The sequence below is a fragment of the Salminus brasiliensis genome, chromosome 11 (assembly GCF_030463535.1).
Source record: "Salminus brasiliensis chromosome 11, fSalBra1.hap2, whole genome shotgun sequence".
NCBI lineage: Eukaryota > Metazoa > Chordata > Actinopteri > Characiformes > Bryconidae > Salminus > Salminus brasiliensis.
The window spans coordinates 1596470-1620365 of record NC_132888.1 but is presented as its reverse complement, the minus strand read 5'-3'; the positions used below and the strand labels follow the sequence as shown (position 1 = coordinate 1620365).

At 39.5% G+C, this 23896-nt stretch overlaps 2 protein-coding genes across 2 annotated transcripts in view; one reads left to right on the top strand and one right to left on the bottom strand.

The window, feature by feature from the left end:
* Positions 1-11115, bottom strand: part of tox (thymocyte selection-associated high mobility group box) — an 85929-nt gene extending 74814 nt beyond the window's left edge. Inside the window, 1 exon segment of the mRNA XM_072690967.1 lies at positions 10371-11115. Coding sequence (XP_072547068.1) covers positions 10371-10469 — 99 coding nt within the window. The 5' untranslated portion in view covers positions 10470-11115.
* gtf2b (general transcription factor IIB) overlaps positions 1-23896 on the top strand; it is a 340326-nt gene that overhangs the window by 266265 nt on the left and 50165 nt on the right. The window lies entirely within an intron of this gene.

The following is a 23896-nucleotide window of genomic DNA, read 5'->3' as shown; positions in this document are numbered from 1 at the left end:
CGCACATTTATGACAATCCACCCATGTGTGCCTGCCTGTGTGCTGTTGACTTTAGCTATTGACACAGGAAAAACTCACAGATATCCTTCAACAGAAGGACAAGCTACGGTCAGCAAGGACCAGACTTCCAGCTCATAGTCCCAACACTCCTAAAGCACGCTCTATCTCCACAGCCATCATCATCATCATCATCACGCACACGTACACAGTGTTTCAATAGCTCTGTATTAGTCTCCATACTAAACTACATTCCAGCTACAGGCAAATCAACCACACACACACACACACACACACACACACACACACACACAGTACTTCAGACTGGTGTATGCTGTTGATTCTCCGTGATGTTGCTGTGCTGATGGTTTGAACTGCGTGTGATTATGTGTTTGTTTATTATGTGAAAACAGAGGCAGGGTTACTGTAACACCTACATTCTCCTCACCCGTGAGTTATTATAATACAGTCATATGCAAAAGTATGCAAAATCCCTCAGTTAGCTGATCTGCTCAGTTTAAATGAAGAAGAGAAGAAATCAGACAGAATTGCTAGTTATTTATTAACTGTACTCCATTAAACAAGCACAATATATAACAATATAACTTACACTATATGGACAAAAGTATTGGGACACCTGCTCATCAAGAAAAAATATTGTATATACATATAAAATCCGAGACAAACTGTGATGCTCTAGACAATGACTGGGTCAGAACATCTCCACCAGAACAGCAGGCAGGTCTTGTGGGGTGTTCCCTCCCAGTATGCAGTGGTCAGTACCTACCAAAAGTGCTACCAAAAGATCTGCTGCTGCTAACGTCAGTCTCGGTGCCAGATACCACCGCAGGACACCTTCAGGTGACCTTCAGGTCTTTCTTGTGGAGTCCATGCCTATATACATATATATACACACATATATGATCATGTGGGCGTGGGCTCTGAGTAGGTTTGGACATGTGTTCCCAAATAGGCCCCATCGTAACAGCCCTCCCTAATCTCTCAGGGGTCCCATCTGGGCCCAAGTTTAACCCCTCCTGGTCCCATCACTGAGCCTGGTAGGACCCTGTTGGGCTTCCATATAATGGAACCCTCAGTTGGGCTAACCATACAGGCCCCACATTGGCATGTTATCTAGGGAATGGGCAGGTGTCCCAATACTTTTGTCCTTATAGTGTATCAGAAAATCTCTTTCTTATATTTCAGCCTGTACTTATAGATAGTGGTTTTACAGTCTTAGCATCTGCATGTGGATAGCGCGGTTCAGGAGTGGAGCTGATTGATGGGTTTATTGATCTGGGTTCATGTTTAAGAGTGAAACTCTGATAGAGCTTTCATTCTCAATCAATCCTCCAAACACTGTCATCACACGCTCCTTCTGAAGAGCACTGAGCTGATAAATGGAAAGAACTGGAGTGATTCTGAAATTGCGCTCTCTCTCTCTCTCGCACACTCTCTCGCTCGCTCTACTTTTCTCTCTGGTCTTCACGTTAGCCAAGTCAAATCAGTTCAGACTTTCACTTCACATCACGGCTCGGCTGCTGCCGCTGTGCAGGAAGGGGTAGGACTGCAGGATATCAGCAAACTAGCATTGTGATCATACAAAAAGACAATCACTCACAGGCTATCTAGAACCTCAGGAAGGACTAGAGTGTGATATATTTATCTTACCCTACCACCCACACTCATACCCTATCTAGAACCTCTGGAAGGACTAGAGTGGGATATATTTATCTTACACTACCACCCACACTCATAACCTATCTAGAACCTCTGGAAGGACTAGAGTGGGATATATTTATCTTACACTACCACCCACACTCATAACCTATCTAGAACCTCTGGAAGGACTAGAGTGGGATATATTTATCTTACACTACCACCCACACTCATAGCCTATCCAGAACCTCTGGAAGGACTAGAGTGTGATATATTTATCTTACCCTACCACCCACACTCATACCCTATCTAGAACCTCTGGAAGGACTAGAGTGGGATATATTTATTTTACACTACCACCCACACTCATAACCTATCTAGAACCTCTAGAAGGATTACACTGTTAAAGGTATAAGATCCTTGAGGAAGGTTTGGAAGTTGTTCTGTTTGAAACTGTGGAGAAACCTCTTAAGGTGCTTTGAAGAACCTTCAAGAAAAGATTTGTAGAGGAAAAAGGTTCCTCGAAGGTTCCATCAAAGACCTTAAGAGGTTTCTCCACAGTTCCTCAAGGATCTTATACTTTTAACAGTGTAAGTGACAGTGTGTCTTCCAGAGGTTCCAGATAGAAGTTCTAGGTATTCTGCTCACTGTACTGCTCGCACTCACATCCTAGCTAGAACCACTAGAGTCTCACTGAGTAACCAATATAGATAAAAAACAGGTTCTATATGGAACTACTATTGTTAGCAATCCAAGAACCTTTTTAGTACTAGATGGAACCTATATAGAGGCAGTACATCCATATAAAAACAGGGTTCTTAAGTAAACAAGAACCCCATTACCCTCCAAAAACAGATGTATGTATTCTTATTTAATAGAGCGGTGTCACAGAAGAACCTTTTTGTAAGGGGGAGCTGTGGGTGGAGACGTTTAAAAGAACCTTCGCAGGTTCTGCACACTTAAAAGTTTTTTCCTAGAACCGTACATTCAGGCCACAAACTATTTAAGAGTCATATATTTGGGTGGTCTTGGGTGCTTACTCTAGACAAACTAAAGGAACAGTGTATTATGTCAGGGCTGACATTCTGCACCCTCAGACATCGACTTAATTGAAAATGCCTAGGGGCTAACACACACACACACACACACACACACACACACACACACACTTCAGTGAGTCACTGGAGGAACACAACTGCCATATCTGATTTCTCATCTGCTTTTAATGCAATCAGCTTAAGAGTAAGAACCACATTGAGAACAGGCCTCAGCAGACCTGCAGAACCTCAAAACCTCAGAGAGCCGGAGAGTCACTCTCCACTGAAACAGTCTCGGAGCAAACTACAGGGAAAGCACCCTCCATCTCTTCTGCTAAACAAAACAACACAAATAATCAACATGTTTTGCTGGACGGTTCAAACCTGGGCTCCAGAGTTCAGCAGGTCTGTCTGGAAATCCATTAATTACTCAGTCCTTTATTAAACCTCTGCAAACAAGTCCTGCAATTAATAACCGTCCTTTATTATCCTGCAGGGTGGACTGTAAACACTGAGGCTTTCTTTACGTAAACATTTACATGAACTGATGTCAGAGTCTTCCGGACAGAGCACTTATGTTTAGTAATACTCTTACAAACAATATTAAAGCCACAGTTTTCACAGCCAGGAAAGCTATGAGTGACAGAAAATCACCAACAACTGAAATAACAGCATGCTAACCAGTGCCTGTGGCCTTCCATTCACTGTTAGCTGCATTAGCATGACTGCTAAAGCTATCCCTTTAAAGGACAGTTTGTTGGAGAACTGTGAAAACGTGGAGAACTTTGGGGGTTCTGTTTTAAGCTACAAGGCCGACCCCCTGTGAGACTGACATTCCTAGTGGAACTCTTTCAGGAAAATATAATAAATATAAGAAAGGACATGGGCCCCTTAAGGCTGGATATGGACCCTATAAGGTTGGATAGGGGACCCTTAAGGCTGGATATGGGCCCTAGAAAACTAAATATGGACCCTATCAATATGGATATCAGCCTTTAAGGCTGGATACGAGCCCCTGACGCCTGCATATATGTAGATGGGCCCTATAGGCCTAGAAATGGCTCTTTAAATTTATAGATGTGCCCTAGAAGACTGAATATGAACCCTTTTAATATGGATATGGAATAGGGTTGATAAGGCTGGCTATGGGGCTTTAAGGCTGGATATGGGTCCTATAAGGCTGCATAGGGGCCCTCTTAAGCCAGATCTGGGCCTATTTGGATAGATATGGACCCCAACAAGTGACATAGACACTCAGCAGCACCACACTGAAAAGACTCAAGTTTAGGATCAGACACCCAACCCTGTACTGAGATTGACCTTTACCCCTCAGACATCTACATCAGATACAAGGTCACTGTGGTTGGCCTGGTTTCATCAAACCTCACCACATAATCAAATCATCTGACTTCACCTTTAATAACCTGCAGCCTCTCTCTCTCTCTCTCTCTCTCTCTCTTTAAGCACAGTGTAATGAACCTAAAGAACATAAGCAGAAGATCAGCCTTCATCAGGACATACAGGCCCGTCTTTCACACCGTGACTCGCGCTCAGCGCCTACAGCCTGCCTGTATTATCTCACTTCAAGCCTCCGAACTCCATTAATGTGGAGAGCAGAGCGGCAGCTGAAAGTCATTAGGCGTGAAATAAATCATTGACTTTGATACAGCAGCGCGGCTCCGCCGGCCATTAACGGTCAAGGGCCGAATCTCATGTGAGCTTTTATAACTTTCAAAGCATGAAACCCAAAACAGACCAGAATGTATCACTATCTTGCTCAATCTCTCTCTCTCTCCATCTCTCTCCATCTCGCTCTATCTCACTCTATCTCTCTTTATCCCTCTCTTTCACTCTCTATGTCTCTATCTCTCTCTCTCCCTATAGATCTCTCCATCTCTCTCTAGCTCTCCATCTTGCTCTATCTCGCTCCATCTCTATATATCTCGCTCCATCTCGCCCTGTCTCTCTATCTCACTCTATCTCTCTCTCTATCTCTCTCTATCCCTCTCTTTCACTCTCTATGTCTCTATCTCTCTCTCTCCCTATAGATCTCTCCATCTCTCTCTAGCTCTCCATCTTGCTCTATCTCGCTCCATCTCTATATATCTCGCTCCATCTCGCCCTGTCTCTCTCTATCTCTCTCTATCTCTCTCCATCTCTCTATATCTCTCTCTCTATCTCTATAGCAGAATGCCTGCTGATGCTCTCATGATGAAGATGATGATGATGATCATCATCATCATCATCATCATCAGTTTAAAGGGCCCATATTCTACATTTCACTTGGATTTTTTCCAGTCATAACTATATACACAAATGTCCAAATGTTTGTGGACACCCCTTCTAATGAATGCACTCTGATACTTTAAGTTGCACCCATTGCTGACACAGATGTGCAAATACACACACACAGCTTGTCTAGTCCCTGTAGAGAAGAAGTACTGCCAATAGAATAGGACTCTCTGGAGCAGATCAACATCATGACCCTATTGGCTCCATGCTGCCTAATGCCAGGCGTGGGCTAGAGGGGTATAAAGCCCCCCAGCATTGAGGAGCAGTGGAGCAGTGGAGGAACTGTGTTCTCTGGAATGATGGTGGAGGAGCTCCATCATTATTTTTGCTGAATGCAATCAAATCCTCACAGCAATGCATTTCCAGAATCTAGTAGAAAGTCTTCTTCTCTGGACAGTAGAGACAGTTACTCCAACAGAAGCAGGATCAACTCTTTAATACCCTTGATTTCAGAAGAAGCAGTGAATGAGCAGTCTTTATGGCTAGAGATGGACAGTATAAGGCTGAATATGGACCCTGGCTATGGGGCTTTAAGGCTCGGTATCGGTCCTATAAGGTTGGACATGGGCCATTAACAGGGCCTGCTTTACTGTGAGCTGCAGTAACTACTTTTTTTACTAATATTAAAACCAGAACTGGAATTGGGCTGGGGTCTGTGTGCTGTAATTTCTTCATCTTTACTTTGTAAAAATGTGTAAAAGCGGAAGTCCTCTGGGGACGGAGTGGAGTTTTTGGAATCTGCTTTGATCCACGGCGACCGAATCACAGCTGTGCTGCTCCAATTCAATTCAATTCAGTTCAGTTGTGTTTATATTGCGCTTTTCATGATCTGGTTTATTTTATACAGCTCATATGACGTCCTTCACTTTCACAGCTCATTTCTTGTCTAACTCTTTGTTGTTGTTTACCCTGTTGTTTACTGTTTGTGGTTGACTTACATACTCACAGACTCGTTCAATCGGCAGTAACGTCGCTGTAGGGAGGAATTCAGAAGAGAAAAGCTAAGCAGTTCTGGGCCGTCTCCACTTATAGCCACATACCATCAATTTCTGTGTGTTTATTCAGGAGATACCACACACCACTGCTACACTCACACTCGTTTACACAGCTACACCCCCTCCCTCCCTCTCTCTGCACTCTCTCTCTCGCCCCCCCCCCACACTCTACACTCTATAGATTATACCCTGTATAGATTATATCTGAAGCCCCCCTCCGTCTCCGTCTCTTCCTCCCTCTGTTATAAACAGCTCTTCTAAACTCAGCGCAGACACAGAGCTTTTAGTCTCACACAGCTGTTTATCCTCCGCACTGTAAAGTATGAGTTACAGGACTGAGGATTATCATAAAACACCACTTTAATAACATCACATCTAACGACACCACTTTCACTGATTCAGATTCAACACTATTAGACTGTCAAATCAATCCCAGTTATTAATATCATAAACTGCCTTTCAGTAACGCCGCTTTCAACACTTTTCAAATGGTGTTTAAACTTTACAATATCATTTATAAAGCCTGTAAAGCACAAAAAAATCATAATAACAGTAATATTTAAATAAAATATTTTAATAGTAATTAAAAAAATAACTTTGGAAAATTATATAAAAAGTAATAAGAAACTTTTGACCGAAATTACTTAACTTCTTACTTAACTAATCTAGGAAATGTAATATAAACAGTTTTATACTGAAAATATATATTGTAATAAAAATTATTTATAATCTCATAATATCACATAAAACATAAATATACTGAAAATATATATATTAAAAAATACTTTAACTTCACAATATATTATAACAATATGTTAAAACAGGTTAAAAACAAAACATTTAATATAAATCACTCTGACCCTTTAAACCACACTATATCATATAAAACAGCAATACATTGAAAATATATTTTAATAAACATATTTTAAACCTGGCAGGAATATTCTGATTCTGCATTTATATCAAGCAATGTTTTAAAAACACACTAATGTATTTTTTATTATATATATATATATATTACAAATATATAATACAAATATTGTAGACCCTACTGTTTTATTTTAATGCCATTTAAACATTAACATATTATACATATATATTATATATATACACTTTTTATTATTTTATTTATTTTATCTTGTGAGGTTAATCACTTTTTGTAATGTTTATAAATCAAGTAATATTATATTAAACAGTAATACATTAATATATATATACTAAACTGAATATTTCAACCTCATAATATTATTTGAATGCCTTTAAATCACACAGTTTACTATAAAACAGTAAAATAGTGAAAATATGATATAGGAACTTTGGGTCGGTGCCAATACTGATACTGTTCATGTGCATTTCTGCTGATATAAACACACATAAACAATATTAATGTATAAATGAGGACTAAACCCACCTAGATCAGCTTTACAGAGTACTTTTATTATACAGAGTAACTTGGAGGTTCTAATATATATATACATATATATAGTCAGTTGACAGTGAGCCAATCCGATATCACTGGGCAGCTCGACACAATGCTAACACACTTTTTCTACACTGATTTAACACACTTGGGGACACACTTACTCTTACTCTAATGATCAGACCGTCTGTGAAGCCTTTGTGATTATCTACACACACATCATCTACTGAGTTTTTAAGATTTATGCAGAAACCCCTTTAAGTGTGTGTGTGTGTGTGTGTGTATGTATGACAATGTGACTTCCTTTAGACATGGATATGAGCCCCTGTGGCAGTGAATCAAGAGGCAGTGAAAAGAAGAATAATGCAAAACCCCCAACCCCCACTGCATCACCCCACAGTAACCCTACCCCCTCCTTATTCAAACACACACACACACACACACACACACAGAGCAACAGCACCATCATCACGGGGGAACAGGGGGAAAAGACAATGCCACATAGCTCTGTTGTTCCCTGAGGGCCTTCCAGAATCTGACCTCCACCAAAGTTGCCATCGGCTCATGAATACAGCGATAAAACACCACAACCACAACCATCAAACATCACTCCGGACCCTCCAAACCAGCACAGACCCCACCAGCACCGGCTTCCTACCCGCCTACTCTAACTTCTCTACTCTAAGAGAGCCGGTGTGAGCAGGTGCTTCCAGTGGAAAGCCTTCAACTTCATTAGCATTAGCGTTTTTCCTCCCTCAATGGCCTTATGATGAAGTAGCAGCACTCACTTCAGCTCCAGCCCGGAGCCGCAGAGCTCGCACAGCTATAGAGATGCATCCCCACAGGAAAGCTGTGCCGTGGGGTTGGAGATTAGATCAGACAGAAGGAGCAGACTGGACGATAAACACAGTACAGCAGTGAATGCCAGCACGCTGAGCAGCACAGGGTGACACGTAGCAATCAGAACCAGAGCAGAATTCAATGATATTAAATAGAAATGCACTTTCTGAGAGCCGCCGGAGCGCCGGCCACAGCACCGGCCACAGCGCCGGCCACAGCAACCGTCCTGCTGGCTGCCCTCACTCGGCCACATGGTGAGAGCAACTCCATCAGAAACTTTCATTACAGAGGCTAAAGCAGGGCTGAGAGTGAGAGCCTTGCATTTGATTTACTGTCTTAACCTCAGTATCACACACTGTGTGTTTAATAAACTATCCACCAGTGATATACTGAATATACACATTTAAATAAAAACACTTTAAACAAGAGCATTCCTGTAAACCACAATATCATAAGAAACAGTGATGTTATTTATTCATTTTAATGTAAATAACTTTATACAATAACAAATCTTAAAGTATTCACATTGAAATTATTTTAATTCCCATTAAATTAAGCAATATTAAATAAAGCAGTGATACATATTAACCCTCCCTATAGAAATGTACTGATTTAATACACAACTTCATATAAACAGTAATATACTGAAAATACATTTTTATTTAAAAAGACTTATGAGAGTCACAAGAATATTTTATGCCTTTACATCAATAAATGTTATATTGTTATATATAATAATCAACTGTAATAGTGTAAGATATTGAAAATCAATTTTTATTCATTTTTTATATAAAAGTAATTTTAAATGTCACAATATAATTCTAATGTTTTAAATCACAACTACATTTTTAATAGTTTATAGTGAAAATCTATTTTAATAAATCAAAAGTAAACAAACCTCAAAAGAGCTAGTGTTGATCAGTGTTAATCAATGTTATAAAATATTGTAATAATATATATTAGAAATACAATTATTTAATATCACATAAAAGAAATATAAAATATATTTTAATACCTTTAAATATTGTGTTTTTGATTTCATCCATATCATTGATTTTGAGATATAACGTCTATTATGATATTCAAATCTGAGTATATCAGGGGCTGTGATGATACAATCATTATTGCATCTAATTAACATATCATGGCCATGATGATGTCATCAATATTGAATGCTATCACAAAATGCTATCATGGGTGTACTAATACGTTGCCGATATATTAAGTACATAATGACAGGGCTGGGCGATATGGTAAAAATATGATATAATGATATTTAAAGGCATGTTCACATACTCTCCCGTACTGAGTTCAGTGATTTCTACTCCAAATTTAACAAGACTAATTAAACGAGACTAATGACACTGTTTGTAACGATGTTCTTTAAGCACTAACGAGATCCTTAGAAAATGTATCATATGTCGATGTTATCATTATCATGATATACTATGATGCAGTTTATCACAATAGCAACAGTATTGTTATTCTGACCTCTGACATCTCGTCCACAGTACGTTAGGATTGGCGAATCGATATGCGCTTTACTTCGTTAGCGATAGTATCGTTATGCTGATCATTTCGGTATCACGATACTCACGTTATCATATTAGGTACACACTGTAACACTGATCTAAACGTACTGTAAATTCGACAGCTTTATCATTGGCGTGATAAATTACATCACAATAACGATACTATCGTTACCAAGATATAGTACGTCTCGATACACTAATCTGAGTGTATCATAGATATGATATTTGATTAATATCATGATAAATGACATCATGATACACTATAATGAGTACAGGGATATCGTTATTATGACAATGTGCTTTTTTGATTATAATCAGTACCTCTAGAGTCGAGTTGATCATTAATACTTTACTTATTGAATCTTTTTATCCTCTTTATTAGATGTTTCTGTAATATAACACTACTCTTATACATTTCTAATTTAGCCTTTTAAAACATTCCTGGAAAACTCGTGGTACATATCGTACATTGTGATACTGCGTCGATATCGATGCTCTGCCACATCGCCCAGCCTTCAGTAAGCTCGTATGTGCGTGCCTGTGCCGTGTGTGCTGAGCTGGTCCAGCAGAAGCAGAGCAGTGTGGAGACCGGGCTTACCTTAGTGCAGTAGTCTGAGTAGTGAGAGCTTCCCAGCCTGGCAGGATCTGAAGCTGAGGGAGGTTCTGCTGCTGGAGGGGGATAAAAACTCACGTCCATTTCAGTGAAACCATCAACCAAACTCCCGCGTTCAGCTCTTCAACTTTACTGCAGCTGCTGCTACTGCTGCTGCTGCTGGTGGTTCAGATGGAGGAGGTGGTGTTTTCCTGCTCTTCTGCTTCTCAACACCAACCAAACGCTCAAGAACAAAACACCAGACCAAAAAGCAGGAGATCAAATGAAGGAAAGCAGCTCGACTTTTCTGCAGCTCACATCCGTCCGCGGTTTAGAGACAGAAGAGAAGAGGACGACACAAAGAGAGAGAGAGAGAGAGAGAGAGAGAGAGAGAGAGAGACTGAGAGAGAGAGAGACTGAGAGAGAGAGAGAGAGACTGAGAGAGAGAGAGAGAGAGAGAGACTGAGAGAGAGAGAGAGAGAGAGAGAAACAGACAGAGAGAGAGAGAGAGAGAGGGAGAGACTGAGAGAGAGAGAGACTGAGAGAGAGAGAGAGAGAGGGAGAGACTGAGAGAGAGAGAGAGAGAGAGAGAGAGAGAGAGAGAGAGAGAGAGACTGAGAGAGAGAGAGAGAGACTGAGAGAGAGAGAGAGAAGTTTGAGATGAAGCAGAGCTGGAGGGAAAGTGCTCTCAGGTTGAACCGAAGAGAAACGCCGCTGTTCCTCAGCTCTCACTGCTCACACTGGCTGTGTGTGTGTGTGTGTGTGTGTGTGTAAGCGTGAGTGAGTGTGTGTGTGGAGGAGAGTGAGTACTGAGCTCACACACACACACACATACACGCGGGCGCACACAATAGACTCGCAGCACTCATGAATCGTCAGCTACACATAGGGGGCGCTCTATTATACACGAAATCTACAAATAATGAACTATATGTATATAATACAGTTTTCTTTATGTACAATATACACAGTGAGAGTGTCTACCTGTAATTAACTCTATATAACATTAGAATAAACCCAAACAAATAAAGTCAGTGGTCAGTGAGAGTGTCTACCTGTAATTAACTCTATATAACATTAGAATAAACCCAAATAAACATAAAGTCAGTGGTCAGTGAAAGTGTCTACCTGTAATTAACTCTATGTAACATTAGAATAAACCCAAATAAACAGAAAGTCAGTGGTCAGTGAGAGTGTCTACCTGTAATTAACTCTATATAACATTAGAATAAACCCAAATAAACAGAAAGTCAGTGGTCAGTGAGAGTGTCTACCTGTAATTAACTCTATATAACATTAGAATAAACCCAAATAAACATAAAGTCAGTGGTCAGTGAGAGTGTCTACCTGTAATTAACTCTATATAACATTAGAATAAACCCAAATAAACAAATTCAGTGGTCAGTGAGAGTGTCTACCTGTAATTAACTCTATATAACATTAGAATAAACCCAAATAAACATAAAGTCAGTGAGAGTGTCTACCTGTAATTAACTCTATATAACATTAGAATAAACCCAAATAAACATAAAGTTAGTGGTCAGTGAGAGTGTCTACCTGTAATTAACTCTATATAACATTAGAATAAACCCAAATACACAAAGTCAGTGGTCAGTGAGAGTGTCTACCTGTAATTAACTCTATATAACAGAATAAACCCAAACAAATAAAGTCAGTGGTCAGTGAGAGTGTCTACCTGTAATTAACTCTATATAACATTAGAATAAACCCAAATAAACATAAAGTCAGTGGTCAGTGAAAGTGTCTACCTGTAATTAACTCTATGTAACATTAGAATAAACCCAAATAAACAGAAAGTCAGTGGTCAGTGAGAGTGTCTACCTGTAATTAACTGTATATAACATTAGAATAAACCCAAATAAACAGAAAGTCAGTGGTCAGTGAAAGTGTCTACCTGTAATTAACTCTATATAACAGAATAAACCCAAATAAACAAAGTCAGTGATCAGTGAGAGTGTCTACCTGTAATTAACTCTATATAACATTAGAATAAACCCAAATAAACAGAAAGTCAGTGGTCAGTGAGAGTGTCTACCTGTAAATAACTCTATATAACATTAGAATATACCCAAACAAACAAAGTCAGTGGTCAGTGAGAGTGTCTACCTGTAATTAACTCTATATAACATTAGAATAAACCCAAACAAATAAAGTGAGTGGTCAGTGAGAGCATCTACCTGTAATTAACTCTATATAACATTAGAATAAACCCAAATAAACAGAAAGTCAGTGGTCAGTGAAAGTGTCTACCTGTAATTAACTCGATATAACATTAGAATAAACCCAAATAAACAGAAAGTCAGTGGTCAGTGAAAACGTCTACCTGTAATTAACTCTATATAACAGAATAAACCCAAATAAACAAAGTCAGTGATCAGTGAGAGTGTCTACCTGTAATTAACTCTATATAACATTAGAATAAACCCAAATAAACATAAAGTCAGTGATCAGTGAGAGTGTCTACCTGTAATTAACTCTATATAACATTAGAATAAACCCTAATAAACAAATTCAGTGGTCAGTGAGAGTGTCTACCTGTAATTAACTCTATATAACATTAGAATAAACCCAAATAAACATAAAGTCAGTGAGAGTGTCTACCTGTAATTAACTCTATATAACATTAGAATAAACCCAAATAAACAAAGTCAGTGGTCAGTGAGAGTGTCTACCTGTAATTAACTCTATATAACATTAGAATAAACCCAAATAAACATAAAGTCAGTGAGAGTGTCTACCTGTAATTAACTCTATATAACATTAGAATAAACCCAAACAAATAAAGTGAGTGGTCAGTGAGAGTGTCTACCTGTAATTAACTCTATATAACAGAATAAACCCAAACAAATAAAGTCAGTGGTCAGTGAGAGTGTCTACCTGTAATTAACTCTATATAACAGAATAAACCCAAATAAACAAAGTCAGTGATCAGTGAGAGTGTCTACCTGTAATCAACTCTATATAACATTAGAATAAACCCAAATAAACATAAAATCAGTGGTCAATGAGTGTCTACCTGTAATTAACTCTGTATAACATTAGAATAAACCCAAATAAACAAAGTCAGTGGTCAGTGAGAGTGTCTACCTGTAAATAACTCTATATAACATTAGAATATACCCAAATAAACAAAGTCAGTGGTCAGTGAGAGTGTCTACCTGTAATCAACTCTATATAACATTAGAATAAACCCAAATAAACATGAAATCAGTGGTCAGTGAGTGTCTACCTGTAATTAACTCTATATAACAGAATAAACGCAAATAAACAAAGTCAGTGATCAGTGAGAGTGTCTACCTGTAATTAACTCTATATAACATTAGAATAAACCCAAATAAACATAAAGTCAGTGGTCAGTGAGAGTATCTACCTGTAATTAACTCTATATAACATTAGAATAAACCCAAATAAACAGAACGTCAGTGGTCAGTGAAAACGTCTACCTGTAATTAACTCTATATAACAGAATAAACCCAAATAAACAAAGTCAGTGATCAGTGAGAGTGTCTACCTGTAATCAACTCTATATAACATTAGAATAAACCCAAATAAACATAAAATCAGTGGTCAATGAGTGTCTACCTGTAATTAACTCTATATAACATTAGAATAAACCCAAATAAACATAAAATCAGTGGTCAATGAGTGTCTACCTGTAATTAACTCTGTATAACATTAGAATAAACCCTAATAAACAAATTCAGTGGTCAGTGAGAGTGTCTACCTGTAATTAACTCTATATAACATTAGAATAAACCCAAATAAACATAAAGTCAGTGAGAGTGTCTACCTGTAATTAACTCTATATAACATTAGAATAAACCCAAATAAACAAAGTCAGTGGTCAGTGAGAGTGTCTACCTGTAATTAACTCTATATAACATTAGAATAAACCCAAATAAACATAAAGTCAGTGAGAGTGTCTACCTGTAATTAACTCTATATAACATTAGAATAAACCCAAACAAATAAAGTGAGTGGTCAGTGAGAGTGTCTACCTGTAATTAACTCTATATAACAGAATAAACCCAAATAAACAAAGTCAGTGATCAGTGAGAGTGTCTACCTGTAATCAACTCTATATAACATTAGAATAAACCCAAATAAACATAAAATCAGTGGTCAATGAGTGTCTACCTGTAATTAACTCTGTATAACATTAGAATAAACCCAAATAAACAAAGTCAGTGGTCAGTGAGAGTGTCTACCTGTAAATAACTCTATATAACATTAGAATATACCCAAATAAACAAAGTCAGTGGTCAGTGAGAGTGTCTACCTGTAATCAACTCTATATAACATTAGAATAAACCCAAATAAACATGAAATCAGTGGTCAGTGAGTGTCTACCTGTAATTAACTCTATATAACAGAATAAACGCAAATAAACAAAGTCAGTGATCAGTGAGAGTGTCTACCTGTAATTAACTCTATATAACATTAGAATAAACCCAAATAAACATAAAGTCAGTGGTCAGTGAGAGTATCTACCTGTAATTAACTCTATATACCATTAGAATAAACCCAAATAAACAGAAAGTCAGTGGTCAGTGAAAGTGTCTACCTGTAATTAACTCTATATAACATTAGAATAAACCCAAATAAACAGAACGTCAGTGGTCAGTGAAAACGTCTACCTGTAATTAACTCTATGTAACAGAATAAACCCAAATAAACAAAGTCAGTGATCAGTGAGAGTGTCTACCTGTAATGAACTCTATATAACATTAGAATAAACCCAAATAAACATAAAATCAGTGGTCAATGAGTGTCTACCTGTAATTAACTCTGTATAACATTAGAATAAACCCAAATAAACTGAAAGTCAGTGGTCAGTGAAAATGTCTACCTGTAATTAACTCTATATAACAGAATAAACCCAAATAAACAAAGTCAGTGATCAGTGAGAGTGTCTACCTGTAATTAACTCTATATAACATTAGAATAAACTCAAATAAACAGAAAGTCAGTGGTCAGTGAGAGTATCTACCTGTAATTAACTCTATGTAACATTAGAATAAACCTAAACAAATAAAGTGAGTGGTCAGTGAGAGCATCTACCTGTAATTAACTCTATATACCATTAGAATAAACCCAAATAAACAGAAAGTCAGTGGTCAGTGAAATTGTCTACCTGTAATTAACTCTATATAACATTAGAATAAACCCAAATAAACAAAGTCAGTGGTCAGTGAGAGTGTCTACCTGTAAATAACTCTATATAACATTAGAATAAACCCAAATAAACAAAGTCAGTGGTCAGTGAGAGTGTCTACCTGTAATTAACTCTATATAACATTAGAATATACCCAAATAAACAAAGTCAGTGGTCAGTGAGAGTGTCTACCTGTAATCAACTCTATATAACATTAGAATAAACCCAAATAAACATAAAATCAGTGGCCAGTGAGTGTCTACCTGTAATTAACTCTATATAACATTAGAATACACCCAAATAAACAAAGTCAGTGGTCAGTGAGAGTGTCTACCTGTAAATAACTCTATATAACATTAGAATATTCCCAAATAAACAAAGTCAGTGGTCAGTGAGAGTGTCTACCTGTAATTAACTCTATATAACATTAGAATAAACCCAAATAAACAGAAAGTCAGTGGTCAGTGAAAACGTCTACCTGTAATTAACTCTATATAACAGAATAAACCCAAATAAACAAAGTCAGTGGTCAGTGAGAGTGTCTACCTGTAATTAACTCTATATAACAGAATAAACCCAAATAAACAAAGTCAGTGGTCAGTGAGAGTGTCTACCTGTAATTAACTCTATATAACAGAATAAACCCAAATAAACAAAGTCAGTGGTCAGTGAGAGTGTCTACCTGCAATTAATCGCTGCTGTCCAATAAAAAAACATGTATTTCCATTGTTTTTAGTTTCTCCATGGTTTGAACTCTGTAGCTGCTCTGAACACTGTGTAAATAATTCTGAATGAATAGACCAGTAGAAATACAGTTTAATATTCAGATACATTTTAGCTTCCAACTCAGTTAGAAGTCACACTTTAGATGTTCTTTACAAAAAAGTCAAAATTCATTCTTTCCATCAGGGTTTGACTATATTTTGCCTTCATGCAAATCAGCTCTCCTGGCTTCATCAGTTTGCCTACATTTTCTTTCCAACCCTGAAACGTGATATTACTGTTATTCAAAACAGTGGAAGCAGGTGCACACAGACAGACCTACAGGACTGCACTGAGCTTCCCATTAACAAGGCTTAAGGCTTAAAGGTAAAGTTTAGCAAAAAATCAATTGACCATGATTGATCACTGACCCATTTACATTTACATTTACAGCATTTAGCAGAAGCTCTTTTCCAGAGTGACTTACAGAAGAGCTTCACTGTTTACTGAAGAATAACCTCAGCTAAAATTCAGAGATCCTTTAATCTCAGACTCTACTAAACAGTCAATATAGGGACCATAATACTCTACTCTTCACCCAAGTCCTCTCAGAAGAGGAGGGGTATCTGCTGTATCTGAGTCAAGCAGTTAAGTGTGTTAAGAGTGGTGAATCTGAATCAAAACATTTACTCTCTTAAGATGTGAGTCTGAATCAAAACTCAAGTATCTGAAACTTGTTTCTAAGTCAAGAATTTAAATCTTTGAGTTGTGAGTCAATTCTTGAGTCTCTTGAGATTTGTGTCCAAGTCACAAAGTTTAATCTTTGAGTTGTGAGTCTAAGTCAAGTAGTTATGTCTTTGAGTTGTGAGTCAAGTCTTGAGTCTTTAAGATGTGATTCTGACTCAAGTCTCGAGTCTCTGAGATTTGTTTCTAAGTCAAGAAGTTGAATCTTTGAGTTATGAGTCTGAGTCAAGTCTTGAGTCTCTATGATGTGAGTCTGAGTCAAGTCTCAAGTCTCAGAGATTTCAGTCTAAATCAAGAAGTTGAATCTTTGAGTTGTGAGTCTGAGTCAAGTAGTTGAGTCTCTAAGATGTGAGTCAGAGTCAAGTCTTGAGTCTCTGACATAAGAGTCCAAGTGAAGTAATTGAGTCACCTACCTGACTCAGACCCAAACCTCAAAAGTAAACACTTAACACTGATTCACACTTTAAGACTTAAGACTTATCTGGCTTATCTTAGAGACTCACAGAAAGTCACCTGTGAACATAGTCGTGATTTGTGTGCAGGTCTAATAAATACTTAGTAGTTAATATCAGTTATTAATAGTAATATTACTTATAGATACTAAGGGTGTTAATTCAGCAGGGGGGACGCTTCCATATAATCTGACAGGACTAAGACTACCTGCTACTGGTGTTTCTGAAGGGGCTCTTAATAGGCTGTTCACTGACTCATGACTCTCTGATGGAGCACATGACCTCTCCATATGATCCTTCTCTCAGTAATGAAGCTAATTAACTCACCATGTTGCACAGCTTATTTACTGATGCTCATCAAACACCTACACAGCTGAAGGTCAGAAATCAAATCTGGAAGATTCAAAAATTTCCAGTCGAATCCTGCCCCCCCCCCCAACACCAACAGTGTATTCAGAGTTAACAGAAAAAACCTCCGTGTGAATCAGACAGTGCTTCTTTATACTGAATCAGACTTTTAAGATGAACTGACCAACAGAAATGCTCCATCAATCTGCAAGGAAAAAATAACTAAAAATACATAAATAAATAAACAAGTACGTGGCTTGAAATTGCATAAGGACAAAAGTATTTGGACACCTGCTCAATCATTGCTTCTTAAAATCAGTGTCAGTGTCAGAATCAATGTTCAATGAGTAACTGTCTTTACAGTCCAGGGAAGAAGGCTTTCTACTAGATTTTGGAGAAGCATTGCTGTGAGGATTTGATTGCATTTAGCAACAAGAGCGTTAGAGAGGTCAGAATTACAACCCCACCTCATCCCAAAAGTATTGGATGGAGCTCCACCACCATCATTCCTTTATTTATTGGATTTATTGACCTTATTCATTTATTAGTTTGTTAGTTTTGTTCCCTTTGATTTGTTTATTTATGCTAATGAGCTGTCTATAACTGCAGACACAGTCGTCTGTGATGTCGACAGTCTCATAACAATGATTTATTATTCATTAATAATGTTATTACTATATACTGTACCCACTACTGACCACTCAGCCTGTGCACAGAGAGAGAGAGAGAGAGAGGAAGGGGGGGAGGAAGAGAGAGAGAGAGAGAGAGAAAGAGAGAGAGAGAGAGAGAAAGGAAGAGAGAGTCATGTTAATAAAGCTATCTTCAGTTGAAGTGAGGTGGGGGTTTATGGCGACCCCCTCTCTCCTCTCTCATCCTCACCACTCTGATTTCTCATTTAGATCTAGAGAAGCTCTACACCCCCTCACCCCCCCCCCCCCACACACACACACACACACACACACACTCTCACACACTGCTGTGCTTCTTTGAAGATGAAAACCGTGGCTAACACTGATACACTCCGACAAACCTTAACTTCACCATCTGACAGATCACACCTGAAAGACGGTCTCCAGGACTTAGTCGGGGGTTTGTCCCCCTTTGCTGCAGTAAGAACCTCTACTCTTCTGGGGAAGGCTTTAGACTAGATGCTGGAACATTGCTGTAAGAAAGATTTGATAGCATTCAGCCCCCTGAGAAAGAGAGCTGCAGGTCAGGTACTGATGTGGGAGGATGAGTTCTGCCACTCTAACTCATCACAAAGATACTGGATGGAGCTCCACCATTCCAGGCAACCCCACAAAACCCCATGTGTAGCTCCATCACCCCAGAGGACCCCGTAAGCACATTATCTTATAGTCATCTCCTTAAAAGCAGCCTCAAATCAGACTGGTTCTTAACATTAGCATGTTCTAGATAACAGCGAGTTAGTCAGTGAGTCAGTGTCACACCACATAATCAATGAACACCGCCACATTTGTGTTTGAGGACAGTTAGCACCACAAGCCTCCATTGCATATTAGCCAAATATGCCTCCTAGCTGCAGTGCTAAGACCCTGTCTGGTCTGCCATACTTGGGGTAAAACAGGGAACCATGGCTTGGGTGTATTTGGCTTTTGCTTGAACTATCACTTTAATAAGACTGGAGGAGGTGGTGGGTGGGAGGGGGTCTCCCATATATGTGTGGAAACAGAGATAAGGGGGGAGGTTGAGGTGTTGGTGTGATTCATTATTTGAATATGAATCACTGATTAATGAATTCATGTAACTGATTCAGTGCCTGTGTGACTCAGCGACTCAGTGCTGGTGTGACTCTCTGGAGCAGATCAACATCATGACCCTATTGGTTCCATGCTGCCTAATGCCAGGCGTGGGCTAGAGAGGTATAAAGCCCCCCAGCACTGAGCTGATCATCCAATATCCTGACCTCACTAACACTCTTCATCTTCATCATCCCCAACTCCCCAACTCATCCCATCCAAAAGTACTGGATGGAGCTCCACCACCATCATTCCAGAGAACACAGTTCTTCCACTGCTCCACAGCTCCTCAATGCTGGGGGGCTTCTTTATACCCCTCTAGCCCACGCCTGGCATTAGGCAGCATGGTGCCAATAGAGTCATGGTGTTGATCTGCTCCAGAGAGTCCTATTGCACATGTCAGCATTGGGTGCAACTAAAAGTAGCTGAATGCATTCATTAGAAGGGGTGTCCACAAACTTTTGATATATAGTGTGTGTATACTAGTATGTATTGTGTCACGCAAAAACCTTGAATCTTCATTTTTTATCCATATCGCAAATCTGCAGTTGTTCCTAATACTGTTTCAGAATTTCATGATGAACGGACCAATAGAAACGCTCCGAAATGACCTGGAATAGAGTACTGTTACACTGGTGTTTGGTATAATAATATAGTTTCATTAAACCTTTAAGCATTTAGAGATTTTATACAACCATTGTGTTTATGTTTATATAATTATGGTAATTAGATCATTTCAAATTTGCTGAAAAACATCATTTTTTAATATTAAATGTGCTTTTTTCACTTGAAATGTATGACATTAAAAAGGAAGTATAATCAATTAATAATTAATAAATAATTTATCAATAGTAAACATCACCACCTTCTACCTCTACTATTATAAATCTCCCCAAATTGAATCTAATTATGATAATATGAATGAAATATGCACTGGATGTGGTTGTTGGTTGTGAATGGGCTCATACACAGCAGCAGCATCAGCAGCAGAAGGGCAGATGAGCCCCAGCGTTCCTCTGTATATAAAAGCTCCCAGTTTGAACACAGGTTTGCTCTGAAGGCCGCGCTGAGCTCCACAGCGAACAACAGCCTGCCTTTATGTGGTCAAAGTCATGTCAGCACTTTTCTCCAAAGGCTGTTAATCTCCACACAATGTCTGACTGCTGGCCAAAAAAAACACCAGCCTGGCTTCATGAAGTTCTCCTCCATCATAATCAACACGTTCATTACCAATGAACCAGCCACACTGACACTAGCCTCATGAGATATCGCACAGAGGACGTCCACCCAGTTTCCAAAGTTCCTGCATAATTAAACAGTTCAGGTGTGAAGAGAGTGATTCAGGGTGGGTTTTGGGAGGTTTGGTGGGTTTGGTGTGAAACGCTCGGTTCCAGATAACCTCACCCAGGAGCTGATGGGGTGTTGAAGATGAAGATTAGGGAGGAGGGGTTTCAGGCATGTTCCTGCTCCCAAACGTTTGATTTCCGACTTTGATTTCAGACAGAAGAAATGAAAAAAGAAAAGGTTGTTGAGTGAATGTTGATTATAGTGCTGAATATCTGGCAACCCAAGGACAGATATATGTGCATGCAGTGACAGGCCGGGCAGAGTGGCTGGTTTGATGGCATGCCGCTGGAGGAGTGCAGGGGGATGGACCGCCCACTCTTATATACTGTCTATGGCACTGTGTGTGCCTGTTATCCATACAAATATAATAATACAGTGTATGTGAAGTATTCTGCAGTTATTGTCACACAAAAATCTCGTATCTCCTAGTCATTTTGGAGCATTTCTATTGGTCCATTGATTAAATCATTTCACATAATAGAAATGTAAGACTTTGAGCTTGTGAAAAAAAAGCTAAATAATCAATAATGTCAGTTAAAAATCAACAAATAAGTCAATATATCAGACTAACCTGTATTGACATTATTATAAATGGACATTTATATGTATATAATGAACTTACCCTTATCTATGAGTGACTGGTGAGTCTGTGGCTGGGCTAAAACTGCAGCAGGCTGGTTGTGTCTGGGGAGGGTTCCTTCTGTGTTTCTTTCGTTCTTATTTATTTATTTGTTTATTTATTCATTTGTTTGATTCTAAAATCACAAGTCTCCATCAAAGCAGGTAAGGAACCTGAGAGCAGAAGAATCTGTTGAAATCATTAGCATTTGTGCTACGCTGACATTTGGTTAAAGAACAATATAGCGCTCACGTTGGCGAACAAATGCACAAAGAGCCTCCTTTTCCATTAACCTTTGAATATCAATTGGCATTTGAGCCAAAGCTCATGCAGACTAACTTCTCTGGATATCACATTACAAGAGAGAGGGGGGGGGGGGTTATGAGGAGCAGCATTTAAACTGGCCAACACAGTGATGAATTAGGCAGGGACGAATTAGGTAGGGACGGTAGGGACATGTCCCTACCAATATCCAACGACTACTGATTTGTCCTTAGCAATCATTTGAATTCAGTTAAAAATGAGCAGTCCGTCAGGGTCTACTCAGTGTAAGTGGTACACAAACGGTTAAAAGAGCTTATTGTCTATTACGAGTCCTGTCTCCCTGGCTTAGCCGTGTCTTGCTAACGTTAGATGTCAGCTCGTAGGCTGTGTGAGAGACGCCGTCTAACAGCTGTGAGCTCAAAAATCCACATGAAATGACATAAAATCGAGGTCAGAAGTTTATCATAAACGTAAAAGCCTTCCTGTGAACCGTTTTAATGTGTAAATTCAACTCACTTATGTAGGACAGAAGTGGACAGTATGGACAGAGGGTACCAACAGAAAAATGCTTAAATGAATATTTCATCATCGTATTTATTGTTCTTAGCAAAGAGTCCTGCAGTAGTATCAGATTTAGGAGGCAGGGCTGGATGATTCTGACTCACAATAATATTAAAGGCCTTTATCAGACGTTCTTCTCCAGAGCCACTTCCAGCAGAGCTTCACTGTTCGGTCAGAAAAGACCCTTATCTAGTTTATATAGACTAGACTCCAGAAGATCCTCTAATCTTAGACTCTTCTAAATACAGAAGTCAGTTTGGAGACCCTAATACTCCACACACTCTACACTCTGCACACTGAGTCCTCTCAGAAGAGGAGGGTCTTCAGTCTGGGTTTGAGGACAGTGAGTGTTGGACTCTGCTGTTCGGACACCCAGGGGAAGTTCGTTCCACCACTTCGGTGCAGGATAGTAAAAAGTCTGGACGCTCGTCTTCAGTGGATCTTAAAGGATGGCGGGTCGAGCCGAGCTGTACTTGAAGCTGGAAGGGCTCTTGGTGCTGATCAGGCTTTTGACCATCGCCATCAGGTACGGAGGGGCTGGCTGATCCAGTCTTGGCTTTGTAGGCCAGAGTCTGGGTTCTGAGGTGGGTCATTACAACCCAAACGGGTGGTGGTGATGATGAAGTGCATGGTGGTGATGATGAAACAGGTGGTGGTGATGATGAAGCGGGTGGTGGTGGTGATGATGAAGCGGGTGGGGGTGATGATAAAGTGGGTGGTGGTGATGATGAAGCGGGTGGTGGTGATGAAGAAGCAGGTGGTGGTGATGATGAAGCGGGTGGGGGTGATGATAAAGCGGGTGGTGGTGATGAAGCGGGTGGTGGTGATTAAGAAAGCGGGTGGTGGTGATGAAGAAGCAGGTGGTGGTGATGATGAAGCGGGTGGGGGTGATGATAAAACGGGTGGTGGTGATGATGAAGCGGGTGGTGGTGGTAATGATAAAACGGGTGGTGGTAATAATGAAGCGGGTGGTGGTAATGATGAAGCGGGTGGTAGTGATAAAGTGGCTGGTGGTGATGATGAAGTGGGTGGTGGTGATAATGAAGTGGCTGGTGGTAATGATGAAGCGGGTGGTGGTGATAATGAAGCGGGTGGTTGTGATGAAGTGGCTGGTGGTGATGATGAAGCGGGTGGTGGTGATGAAGTGGCTGGTGGTAATGATGAAGCGGATGGTGGTGATAATAAAGCGGGTGGTTGTGATGAAGTGGCTGGTGGTGATGATGAAGCGGGTGTTGGTGATAATGAAGCTGGTGGTAGTGATGAAGTGGCTGGTGGTAGTGATGAAGTGGCTGGTGGTGATAATGAAGCGGGTGGTGGTGATAATGAAGCTGGTGGTAGTGATGAAGTGGCTGGTGGTAGTGATGAAGTGGCTGGTGGTGATGATGAAGCGAGTGCTGGTGATAATGAAGCGGGTGGTTGTGATGAAGTGGCTGGTGGTGATAATGAAGCGGGTGGTGGTGATAATGAAGCTGGTGGTAGTGATGAAGTGGCTGGTGGTAGTGATGAAGTGGCTGGTGGTGATGATGAAGCGGGTGGTGGTGATAATGAAGCGGGTGATA